The sequence below is a fragment of the Phyllobates terribilis genome, unplaced genomic scaffold (assembly GCF_046119375.1).
Source record: "Phyllobates terribilis strain yellow unplaced genomic scaffold, ASM4611937v1 Scaffold_97__1_contigs__length_5976380, whole genome shotgun sequence".
In the NCBI taxonomy this organism is placed as follows: Eukaryota; Metazoa; Chordata; class Amphibia; order Anura; family Dendrobatidae; genus Phyllobates; species Phyllobates terribilis.
In genome coordinates this window covers 5,132,490-5,146,122 of record NW_027362857.1, presented here as the reverse complement: position 1 = coordinate 5,146,122, position 13,633 = coordinate 5,132,490, and the positions used below count along the sequence as shown (strand labels likewise).

At 40.6% G+C, this 13,633-nt stretch overlaps 1 protein-coding gene across 1 annotated transcript; it reads right to left on the bottom strand.

Moving 5' to 3' along the window:
• Positions 1-941: 941 nt before the first annotated feature.
• LOC141198550 (microtubule-associated serine/threonine-protein kinase 3-like) lies at positions 942-5,060 on the bottom strand. Its single transcript, XM_073662983.1, has 11 exons — positions 4,979-5,060; positions 4,442-4,650; positions 3,842-3,980; positions 3,600-3,732; positions 3,284-3,449; positions 3,037-3,135; positions 2,662-2,784; positions 2,403-2,512; positions 2,115-2,314; positions 1,680-1,768; positions 942-1,063 (listed from the first exon to the last, which is right to left on the bottom strand). Exons 2-11 carry the CDS (start codon positions 4,602-4,604, stop codon positions 942-944), a joined length of 1,344 nt encoding a protein of 447 aa, XP_073519084.1. The 5' UTR covers positions 4,605-4,650; positions 4,979-5,060.
• Positions 5,061-13,633: the final 8,573 nt, after the last annotated feature.

The following is a 13,633-nucleotide window of genomic DNA, read 5'->3' as shown; positions in this document are numbered from 1 at the left end:
AACTTGCTGTGCATTGTGTATTTTTCAGTCTTTTTCAGCTTCTTTTCTCCGCTTCCAGCTTTGAAAATTATGAAGTGGTTAAAGAAAGTGATCGGTTCATTCTGCTGGTGGCTTCTGTTTGGAAGCCGCTCACTATTTTATATGTAGTTAACAAAAACACTGATGTTTTCCTTAAGTGTCTTCTTATAAAATAAAAAATCAGTGGGTATGCTGGCGTCTATAAGGTGCTGTGTGTACGTACCCTTAGGAATAACAGAATCTCTGGTCATCTCCTCCATTTTTGGCCAGAGTTTAGAGGATTAATGGGAGACATAGAACCGCTATTCTCCAGTTTGGGATCTATCCCTTCAGACATACTATATATGAGGTATAGTATTAATATACCATAAAAGTCAGTAATAATCAATTAAATGCGAAAAGACATTAAACAATTTTAATTTTTTATTTCTTTGAATTAAAATTGCATGGAAGGATGAAGACAAGTTCTTGGAGGAGCCTTCAACTTTTGCACGTGTCTCTTGCTGGTCAGGAGGCCACAGGTAGGTGGTACAACTCCTTCCATACAGGTACAGCATTAATGGTGGATGTGCTGTAGTTTCTTCAGAGCGCTAGATTTGGGGGTTTTCTGTCCTCGAGATGTCAATGGTGCGTTGGTGGCAGCAGCCAAAAATGCAGCTTTCTCTGACAGCACGAGCAGCCCTGGATAATCCACGCTGGCAGGATGTTATCATCCGGCGGAAGAGAGAACCTAGGAGAAAAGATGTAAAACTGATGTAAGTAATGGGACTCCATATTAGAGGACACTACTGTGGTGTCACTGTAGCATGACGTTAGAGGAATCTCATCATACAGAGGAGCAGAATCATTGTCAGCCATCATACATGTGACAATCCCACCACTGACGGATAACATCTGCTCCACATGACTTCTTCTCACTGACGTCATACAACATGGAGATTATCGTCACACTTACCTCGCCTAGTTTCCCCCTCTTCAACTTTCTCTGTTTTTAGTTGTTTTCTCAGTGTTCGAAAATATTTTCTTCTCTTCTGAACTGGAGATTCTAATCAAAAAGCCAGAAAAAAATGTTGATTATAAACTCCTAAAAGATGAGCTTTGTATCTTTATAGAGTTATGCAACTGATTAATATGAACCTGTAGCTTTTCTGGGTTCCGGTGGTGTCTCCCCAAAGAACCATGTCCCCATATTAATATGACATTACTTTCAGCAAGCCACAGTGTTATATAATCAGTTAGATAAAACTTCATTGTAACTTTAAAGAAGACCCATCACCAGGTCAAAAGTGTCCAAGATTCGCTCTTATTTTATGTCGGCTTCTCCCCTGAGTATTCTGATATTTGTTTTCCTAAAATCCACAGTACGGTTGGAGAGATATGGGACTTTTTATTTAGTGTTAATTATTATGGTCTTTATCATGTGGGCGTGGTAACCTAAGGGCACGCCCCAGAGGATCCTGTGAGCACCGCCCCTTTGTAAAGAATAAAAATTACCACTAATTACAAAGGCCCATAACTCTGGAACCGTATGGGGGATTTTAACAAAACAAAAAATAGAATACTCAGGGGAGCAGAAAGAATAAAGGAAGTAATTTTAGAGCCTTAATATTTAAATTTTGGATCATAGGCTATAATTGGATGGCCTATAAACCTGTACATACCTGACAATGAGGGCGAGGATGACTCACTGTTTTTAGCAGTAAAACACTGATTGTCTCCAACAGTTTTGGAAGGGGAAGATTCTTTCTGCCTGTTGGTAGAAAAAAGACACGTAAATTACAAGGAATAAACAATAGAATAACGGAAGAACACCTGTCTGTAAGGTCAATTAGGACAACATAGAGGAGATAGCCTGCTCAAGACCACATTTTACCAGCAAGAATGGAGTCTAATTAGTAATATTGGCCTGTAGTGAGTTGGAAATGAATGGTTGGTCGCAACAATCAGCTGTTATTGAAGTTATCACAAGTAAGACCCACAGAGATTGTGTAGTCATGGGGTGGTGGATGCTAGATTTAGATTTGTGTTACTCGTATCTTGTATTTGGATCCGACATATATCAGGACTAAATCTCATAATAATAATAATCTACTCACATTTCTGAGCCTTTTTCATTGATCTCTGGGGAACACCCTGGAGGTGACATAGGCACTTCATTGCCTTCATCACTGTTCTCTTGGGAACACTGTGGAGGTGACATAGGCTCTTCATTGCCTCCATCACTGTTCTCTTGGGAACACTGTGGAGGTGACATAGGCTCTATATTGGTCATCATCCCAGTATTGGTGATATATAGCTAAAACAGATAAAGAAATATAAAATAGATATATTTAATTTTTTTTTGTAATTATAGGTTTCATACATTTTATTAGCCACATACTTACTTTAGAAGACCTTTGATAAGTTGATGCAAAGTTTTTGATTTCTGGCCAGTCATTGTCCTCACTTGTGTCCCCCTCATCTGAATTCATATGTTTGAAGCTGCTACTTCGAGCTAAAAAATACAAGTGTTATTAGAGATTATTAGTATAATACCCAGACAGTCACCATGTTATCACTAATAATGATGAGAACTGATTTTGACATAAAATGAAAGACAAGACACACGTCAGTTTTCTGCAGATGACGTCTCATTTTACTTACTGATAAAGTAGCGGGTGTCCTCATCTGACTTTAGGTCAGGAACGAACAGGGGCTTCTGACTTAAAAGGTTGTCAAAGTCTAAGTCACGCATAAATGGATGAATTTTGATCTCATTTGCGCCTCCTGGAAAAGGAAGACAAGAAAGAAAGTGATACAGTCATTGTCAGAGAAACTGCTCCATATCTGTAGAATTTATGTTAATCTGAACTGAAGATGTAACAGAGCCGACATAAAGGAAATATATTGAACATTATAGCATGAAGAATGGGTAATAGACAAGTAGGTAGAGTACAGAACCTCAGTGCTGATCCTCATGGAACCCATCATTTGTCTGGTCACGCTGTAATAATTCATTGATAATACTATTAATATTACCTGTTCCAAGTCTCAGTGCTGGAATTTTTCTGAGCAGTTGAGTGATGATGCCTCGAGCATTAGTTGGAGGAAAGTAATTACATCTCCAAGGTATATCATCTGTTATATAAAAAGCAAATATTATAAGAAATAAAACCTCTTCATTTATTTTCAGAAAAAAAAATTCCTTAACAAAGCTAGAAAAAACTACAGAACTATTCAAGTCAAATAACAGTGACATCACAAGCATTCAGATTATTTTACTTACCCTGGATGATACTGTGTAAAATATTCCTTCTGCAAGCCCCTGTAAATGGTGGATATCCAAATAGAAATTTATATAGGATGATCCCTATTGACCACCAGTCAACAGGCCTTCCATAACCTATCTTTAGGATAACTTCTGGGGCCATGTAAGTAGGGGTGCCAGCAGTCTGGAAACCAACAGAAAAAGGAGATGATGATCAATAAATATAATTGCGACACATAACATCAGTGGAAATGTTTTTCTAGAGAAATTATAAATCAGAGAAGGAGAAAGAGATGAGATCTGTAAAGTACAAGACCCTGTAAGTAAAGCCTACCTCTTTATCAAGGAACTCTTTGGTGATGTCCTTAGTTGGAGTCTTGTAGAAGTCTGAGTTTGGTCTCATGAGGCCGAGTTTTGAAACCCCAAAATCAGTGACCTTAATATGTCCTGTTGATGTTATCAGGAGGCTGTGAAAGAAAAGATGGTGTCAGCACCATCAGCACCAAGTAATAACCCACAGACTGTATAAGAAACTCTAACTTTCTTCCCCTCTAATATGCTAGAGGGGTCACTTACTTCTCAGGCTTCAGATCTCTGTGCACCACACCATAGCTGTGCAGGTATTCCACAGCAAGGACCGTTTCCGCAATGTACATACGGGCCAAGAGGACCGGTAAAGGACCCCTGTGCTTTAGAAGGGTACCACAGTCACCTCCTACAGGAGAAAGCAAATATGAGAACTGAGGGTTTGTTACAATGTAAATTACACATGATGAGTGGGAATGTGAAGAAGGCGGAGACATTGGGACAGGATGGTCTATATATACTGTATAATGTAGTGCGTATACTGTATACTGCAGATAGACCCTATACATAGAGACAGAGCCTCATCTACGAGCCTCTAATTTTTTTCTCTGTGAACGTTCTTATCTATAAAAACTCTTCAAAAAGACAAATCTTCCTTTTACCCATAGTGGAAATTGCTGCCGTGCTCAGCGAGGACATACTGGGGGACTTTCATAGAGATCAATGGTTTTTCAGGCATCTTGGTAACAGATGACTTATAATAATTGCAAAGAGGACATGTAACCGTCCATGTGGGCACATTGTGGTCATATATAGGTGCTAGGATTAAGCAGACGTGGGCTGGATATAGATACAATGGATGTGTCCTACCTGGTACATACTCCATGACCATACATAGATGAAGTTTAGTAGGAAAGGAGCAGAACGTGGAGACCACAAAGGGACAATCTGCGAATGCTGAGATGTCCCTCTCCAGAAAGGCCCATTCAAGCCTCTTTGGCTTTTTCAGGTTCTCCTTGTCCATTTTCTTCATAGCGCAGACTTGGTTTGTATCTTTATGGCGAACTAAGTGGACGGCCCTGGAGAGGAGAAAAAAACATGATTTACTATAAATTCTTATTAACAATCTATCTATAGATCTCATCAAATGATCTCCTGTATTAATGATTAATGTGGGGCCATCACTAGAAAACCATGTCTATAAATACATAAAATAACACTCCACAAATGATCACCAATGGGGGGTCCTCATCCACGTCACATCCTAACTGACCTGAATAGTGACAGATAGATGTGGACCGTGATGTGAACTCATAATTTGTCCATGGGAACATAACATGGGAAGGGCGCAGAGACATCGTCATAAGGAGCCCTGGGAAATATATATAATACCAAAGTAAAGCTCACCCAAAGGCTCCACTGCTGATCAGTTTGATCGGTTTATAGTCGCTCTTACAAGGATTTCTCCCCAGGTTCAATGATCCGATCGCGGCCTAAAAAGGAATAAGAAATGACATTAAGACATAGAAACTGCAGGGGAATAAAAGCTGAAGATGCAGGAACGTCTCTCTTCTATATTATGTCCATGATGATTACACTGCAGCAGATGTAGGGGACGTGATACAAGCCGGACCCTGCACAGACACTATTATATTATAGGAGATATCCCCCTTATACAAAGACACAGGCGGAAATACAAACTCCGCACCACTGAGTACAGACTGTCCTCACAGATGATGAAGCCACAGGGACAGGTGGCCATAAAATACCCTGTGTCTGCCTGGAGTGGACATGGAGGCCTCCACCATCATAAATCTGACCTTCTGCTAAATGGCTGGTAATCTGGAGAAGATCAGACAACAAGGACATGAGATGTAGACCTGTGTCTGCCTGGAGAGGACAGGGAGGCCTCCACCATCATGAAACTGACCTTCTGCTATATGATTGGTAATCTGGAGAAGATGAGACAAGGACATGAGATGTAGACCTGTGTCTGCCTGGAGCGGACATGGAGGCCTCCACCATCATAAATCTGAGCTTCTGCTATATGGCTGGTGATCTGGAGAAGATCAGAGAACAATGACATGAGATGGAAACCTGTGTCTGCCTGGAGAGGACAGGGAGGCCTCCACCATCATGAACCTGAGCTTCTGCTATATGGCTGGTGATCTGGAGAAGATCAGACAACAAGGACATGAGATGTAGAAGATGATAGATCCTTACCAGGCGCTCCACTGAGTAGGCCGGATACTCCAGTACAAGCAGGACATTTTGGGCCAGTTGTTTAATAAAGGCCAATTCTCCACTTTGGGATTTTTCTTCAGCCTATAGAGATGAAAACAAAGAAGAAAGGAAAATCATGAGAGAAAAAGCAAAACGGAGGAGGCCATTTATATCACCATGTTACTTATGCTATCTACACTACAAGTACTACATGACAACTGACGAGGGATCCGGTCGCTTGTAAACCTTTAAATCCCCACGTCCTCCCTCCATACCCAATGTATGTATATAAGACACATGGCTGCTTGTGACCTGTGTAAAATGGCCACAGCAGACTCCAACTCAAAACGCGGGGTGACTGCAACAATGATAGCCCCACAATTATATACAGTAGATATCTAATAGGCTTTAAACCAGAAGAAAAACAACACCTAATTAAGAGTTAGACCCTAGCCGCACCACACCGACACCACACCGACACAAGGGTTAAGGCATTAATATCCCACATTAATACCACTATCCTCACAGGACCGAAGTCCACTAGTTATATTGAGATGTAACCAAAGTCACTATTCCCCCAACAGTAACCTCCGTCCAAAGGACATCACATTTATCAAGACTCTGACCCAAACCTATCCCCCACCGCTGTGACCGTCCCAAAACCTCTACTTATCAAGTGCCAGCCATCAAACTTTCCTCCCATCTCTTTATAAGGGCTGGTTGGATGCTGGAACGTGAAACTCCTACCTTCTTCCTTTTATTGTCCCCCTGTAACCCAGCTCCTCAACTCCTTCCCGCAAATGTACGGGTTATTAACATCCTGGAAGGGTCCTCACATGTGGAGGGGGCTCAGGAGCTGAGCTCCCCAAACATGCGTATATGAAATAGCCAGCATCTGTCCCTAAAAACCGTGGACAACGCAGAATTCTTCTGTTAACCATTTAAATAAAGCTGTCAGTCTGTGACAGTATCATTTCAATTGTGCATGCACCGATGCCTGAGCACTCTTGCTTTCATCGGCCCTCTACAAGGCGATCACAGGGGTCTAATGCATTTCTAGGACAACCAGGGGTCTGCTGAAGACCTCCGTTGCTGAAACCACGGTCCTCCTTGTGAAGCTTAGCTATAGGCTGAGCTCCAGAGGAGATCCAGATTTTCACTATATAGCGCAATACTGTAGTATTGCAATATATAGTATGAGCGATTTGCAGGATTAAGTCCCCTAAGGGAACGAAAAAAAAAAATTAAAAATAAAGAAGAAAAGATTTAAAAAAAATGTTAAAAATATAAAAGTTCAAATCACTCCTCTTTTCACCATTTAAAATAAAGAAAGGAAAAAATGAATGATCATATTTGATATTGATGCGGTTGTTAAAGTCTGATCTTTTAAGATAGGGAATTAATTAATACGATCAATAAACACCGAAAAGAGGAAAAAAAATTGGATTTGTGGGGTTTTTTTGTCTTCTCATTTCACTTAAAAACATTAATAATAAACAATCAAAACACCCATAGAATCTATGATTCTATGACACTCTATGTACACAAAGTTCACTGCAAAACTCAAATCTTCACTCATCCCAATCGACAGAAAACTAAAATGTTATGGGTCCCTGAATATAGCGACACAAAGAACCATTGCATCTCACTTGGAGTTTTTTTCCCTTGTTTCAGTACAATGTATGGTAAATAGAATGGAGCCACTGAAAGCTACAACTTGTCCTGCAAAAGAATCAAGCCCTCACATGTCTATGGCAATGGAAAAATAACAAATTTATGGCTCTTGAAAGAAAGTGAGGAAAAAATGAAGGCATAACAACTGAAAACTCTGTGGTCCATAATTGGTTAACCAATCCAATTCCCCCCTACCTCCACAACCCTCCCAATAACCCTGTAGATATCACCCTCTCCCTTGTCATGTAGCCTGTATGCCCTATTACTGCTCCCCGGCTATTCTTATCTGGGTATTTGGTACAGGTTAAACTTATATTCCATTATTATTTTCCATTATTACTATATGATTTGTGCAGATTGTCTGCTATTTACCTGTTGTACTAATGTCCATATGTTCTTCTGTAAATGCTCAAGATATTCTGAGCTTATATGACCTCGTTTGTATTTGGTCAGGCAATCTCTCACAAGCTCCATTACCAGCCGGTAAATGAAGCTGAGGACGCCATCGGGTAGTGGTAGCACAAAGTCAGGGTCATAGGTGGTAAGAATCCCCTGGAGTAGTGCTAACACCTGAAGTCTGTCTGGAGGAATTCCAGACATTTCCAGTAAATCCAAGCGCAGTCTGTATATGACTAGCTATATGGCTTATCACACAGACAACAATGACACCGGAAAGTCAAAGTGACAACTAGAGTGTAATCACTTGTAGAAGTAGTGATGGTTAATTGTGATGTCATAATGGAATCTTGTGTTCTACTCTTAAAGGGGCAGCTTACCTTATAAGGAAGTTGCCTAGCATCCCTTAAGGAGGCAACAATATAGGCTGAGCATCGGTACCATATGCAGACATGGATGATAGAACTATGGACGCTTTACTCTTCTGAGCAGTTAGAGTATTATTATGTTGTTACATAAATTATTTATATCTGTTCCACACAATAAAAATTACAGTGTTTTGTATCAATAAGAAAGTCATATTCCGGGGCTAAAAGACAATGTATATCTTTGTACCGTGTTAGGGGCTAAAAGAAGTATCTTTACTGAGGGAACAGGGCCGGACTAGGGGCTGCGCCCAGCTCTGGCATAGGACGCACACAGGCCCATGTTACTCTCCCACACCCACTTTCAAAGATGAGGGTCTCTATTACAAATATGACCCTGCCTACCATTGGAGAAAATCTAAATTTACTACTCCCCGTGATACCAATTTATTAGGATGATCATTTAGGTCTCTTTATCACATTAATAGTTCCCCTTGGGCATCCTTATAATAATAAGAGTGCCCCTCTGGGTTTCCTTATAATAATATTAGTGCCCCTCTGGGTCTCCTTATAATAATAATAGTGCCCCTCTGGGTCTCCCTATAATAATAATAGTGCCCCTCTGGGTCTCCTTATAATAATAATAATAGTGCCTCTTTGGGTCTCCTTATAATAATAATAGTGCCCCTCTGGGTCTCCCTATAATAATAATAGTGCCCCTCTGGGTCTCCTTATAATAATAATAGTGCCCCTCTGGGTCTCCCTATAATAATAATAGTGCCCCTCTGGGTCTCCCTATAATAATAATAGTGCCCCTCTGGGTCTCCTTATAATAATAATAGTGCCCCTCTGGGTCTCCTTATAATAATAATAGTGCCCCTCTGGGTCTCCTTATAATAATAATAGTGCCCCTCTGGGTCTCCTTATAATAATAATAATAGTGCCTCTCTGGGTCTCCCTATAATAATAATAGTGCCCCTCTGGGTCTCCTTATAATAATAATAGTGCCCCTCTGGGTCTCCTTATAATAATAATAATAGTGCCCCTCTGGGTCTCCCTATAATAATAATAGTGCCCCTCTGGGTCTTCTTATAATAATAATAATAGTGCCTCTCTGGGTCTCCTTATAATAATAATAGTGCCCCTCTGGGTCTCCCTATAATAATAATAGTGCCCCTCTGGGTCTCCCTATAATAATAATAGTGCCCCTCTGGGTCTCCCTATAATAATAATAGTGCCCCTCTGGGTCTCCCTATAATAATAATAGTGCCCCTCTGGGTCTCCTTATAATAATAATAGTGCCCCTCTGGGTCTCCTTATAATAATAATAGTGCCCCTCTGGGTCTCCTTATAATAATAATAGTGCCCCTCTGGGTCTCCTTATAATAATAATAGTGCCCCTCTGCGTCTCCTTATAAGATTAAAGGGAATCTGTCAGAAGGATCAGCTCTCCCTCCCAAGCCGTCTATATGGGCATACGTTATACACGTGGTCCCTTTATCAGCGAGGTTGGTCGACTGGGATAAGAAAATCATTCAACGAGAGACTAGATGGATTTTATTAACGAATGGCCTATTGTTATAGTGTGATCACTATTCAGTATGGCCCTATTACATAGACTATCACCATACAGTGTGTAGGCCAATTGTGGCTGCGCTCTTCTATACGGCATAGTCGGCCATTTGGACGGACTTCTTTTCTTTATCTATACTTTTAATCTTGGCTGCACTGAATATTGATTCAGGGTTAAATGATTCTCCTTTGTGTGTGCATCGATTATATCTGGTACATTTACACTATATTAATACATCCTCTATATTTATAATATATCTATACACCTATACTCCCTGTTGTCTTGTTGCCTAGCCATTATGGGAACCAATCTGGACCTATGATGTGATAAATACTTGATGAGATCCATAAAACAGCGCCCCCTATTGGAGCCCACTGTTCGTTTCAAGCATGGACCTTCTGGTATCTGTATGGGGAGGAAACCTCTCGCTGGAGCGCCGCGTGCCTCCCAATGCGCACTGACGCCCCCTCCGGTCTCATCGCTGGAACACATTTTTATGTAAAGTGTCATTGAATGCAGCAGCCGGGTCTAAGCTCCTAATAAACACAACCCTCCGCCTGCCCCGCTGTGTTATTACAGGCTCTATTCCCCTTCAAGCCTAAGCGTCAGAATGCCTGCTCCTCCTCTTACCTCCCCCTTTCACCTGCTGTTATAGTACAGCCTGTCTGGGCTCTGTATTAAAGCCTCTTATTAACCCTCTCCCCCTATGTATCTACTGGTAGACCCCATATTAATATAAGCCCCTTGCATACCATGAGTTGCAATATTATTATTGTAAGAAACCCCATGTGCACTATTATTATCAGGCATAGATGGGGGCATTATTATTCAGTATCGGCACACAGGGGGCATTATTACTATCTAAGGCAAGGGTGGGCAATTAATTTTCCAAAGAGATCACATGAGAGACCATGACTGTTGCGGAGAACGAACCAATAGACAGATATGAATTCTGCTCAATATTCATATCAACATATTAATTACATTTATTATAATATATTAATATTATCACTAGAGATGAGCGGTGTTCGACTCGAACTGTTCGCCAATCTCAAATTCGAGCTGTTTTGGGCGGTGTTCGAGCCGTTCGGCGAACACGAACAATTTGAAAAAAATCCGGCTGTTCGAGGTTATGTTCCATAACTGTTCGTGCACCAAAATCATAACTGGATTTTTTCTCAGTAATGCTGAAAATTAATGTTAATACGCAGTTTGAGTGTACAGCGGGGCGGGGGGAGGGGCAGGGGATGGATCTCTGCAGAAATAATGAAGATCTCCATTTTTTTTTCTCTTTCCCCCATTTACAGTGGGGAGGTGCAATCTGTCAGCCTATCAGCAGCGCACACACGGAGCGAACTGCTTTTTTCACACAAGCAAAGGCATGTGTCATTGGCAGTGTATGTCACATGTCCTTGCCCTATAAGACCCAGCCATTTTCCACGTAGCCACCATTTTCTCACTGCTGCAGCTGCGTGTTAGACGGCACCGCTGTTGCTGTGTGCGCTATACTTTGAGTGTTCATTTCAAGCCAATTTTCGCACAAATCTACAGATAGCTTGGGAGTAGGGGATAGTTGTGATTTCAGTCCTTTTGAGGACTAGGTTACATAATTTCCTACGACTTTTATCAGGCAGGTCTGTGCTCTTAAATAGATAGGTTGGGAGTAGGGTCTACTTGTAATTGCAGTCCTTTTCTGGACTAGGTTACAGCATTTCCTAGGACTTTTTGCTAGGCAGGTCTGTGCCAGTGCTGTGCAAGTTTTTTTCACAGCATTTGGCTAAATCTAGCTAAGCAAATCCTTTTTGGCCTCTTGCAGTGTGTGTTAGTCAGTGGAGTAGCCTATCTGTGTTGCAAGCTATACCACCTGTGTATAGAATACAAATTTTTTTACTGCACCTAGCCAAGTAAAACCTTTTGGGTATAGCATCATTCTATTAGTCCATCTATACTAACCTCCACCAGGTTGCAAATTAAAAATAATTTTTATCTGCATCTAGCTCTGAAAAAAAATGTGGTCTTGTAGCAGTGTGTGGGACTTGTTCTATTAGTCCATCTATACTAACCTCCACCAGGTTGCAAATTAAAAATAATTTTTATCTGCATCTAGCTCTGAAAAAAAAATTGGGCTTGTAGCAGTGTGTGGGACTTGTTCTATTAGTCCATCTATACTAAGCTCCACCAGGTTGCAAATTAAAAATAATTTTTATCTGCATCTAGCTCTGAAAAAAAATTTGGGCTTGTAGCAGTGTGTGGGACTTGTTCTATTAGTCCATCTATACTAACCTCCACCAGGTTGCAAATTAAAAATAATTTTTAGCTGCATCTAGCTCTGAAAAAAAATTTGGGCTTGTAGCAGTGTGTGGGACTTGTTCTATTAGTCCATCTATACTAACCTCCACCAGGTTGCAAATTAAAAATAATTTTTATCTGCATCTAGCTCTGAAAAAAAATTTGGGCTTGTAGCAGTGTGTGGGACTTGTTCTATTAGTCCATCTATACTAAGTTCCACCAGGTTGCAAATTAAAAATAATTTTTATTTGCATCTAGCTCTGAAAAAAAATTTGGGCTTATAGCAGTGTGTGGGACTTGTTCTATTAGTCCATCTATACTAAGCTCCACCACCTGTGTATGTAATAAAATTGTTTTACTGCATCTAACCCAGCCAATACTTTTGGGCTAATACAACAGTTTGGCCACTCAGCTCTGCTCGGTTCCCATCCATTGTTTTTTTGTGCAAACAACTCCAGAGTTGTCAATTAGTTAACCACCAAAATGAGTGGAAAAAGGCCTGCTGATGGTGGAAAGGGGAATAGGTGTGTTGGGAAGGGAAAAAAAGGTTGTGTCCGTGGGGTAGGTGTTAAAGCAACAGTAACATCTGCAGAAGAAAGACCATCTTCCAGCCAAACTAAGATGTCTACTTCTTTTAGTGGACAATGTGATAAGATCCCTTTCTTACGGCCACGCCAATCGCTACAAATTCCAGATGAGGCACAAAAACAGCAGGTGCTTCAACGGATATCAAGTGCTCCTTCAAGTGGGCATCAAGTTATGACCACCATACTGATTACTAACAGTATAAACACTGATATTATCACTGCGCAGCAACCATGTAGTGGTATAATTGTATATATCAATTCCAGTGCTCTGCATACTATATACAGTACAGACCAAAAGTTTGGACACACCTTCTCATTAAAAGATTTTTCTGTATTTTCATGACTATGAAAATTGTACATTCACACTGAAGGCATCAAAACTATGAATTAACACATGTGAAATTATATACTTAACAAAAAGGTGTGAAACAACTGAAAATATGTCTTATATTTTACTTTCTTCAAAGTAGCCACCTTTTGCTTTGATGACTGCTTTGCACACTTGTCATTCTCTTGATGAGCTTCAAGAGGTAGTCATGGTTTTCACTTCACAGGTGTGCCCTGTCAGGTTTAATAAGTGGGATTTCTTGCCTTATAAATGGGGTTGGGACTATCAGTTGTGTTGTGCAGAAGTCTGCTGGATACACAGATGATAGTCTTACTGAATAGACTGTTAGAATTTGTATTATGGCAAGAAAAAAGTAGCTAAGTAAAGAAAAACGAGTGGCCATCATTACTTTAAGAAAGGAAGGTCTGTCAGTCCGAAAAATTGGGCAAACTTTGAAAGTGTCCCCAAGTACAGTTGTAAAAACCATCAAGCGCTACAAAGTAACTGGCTCACCAAAAGTACCACCCCAGGAAAGGAAGACCAAGAGTCACCTTTGCTTCTGAGGATAAGTTTATCCGAGTCACCAGCCTCAGAAATCGCAGGTTAACAGCAGCTCAGATTAGAGAC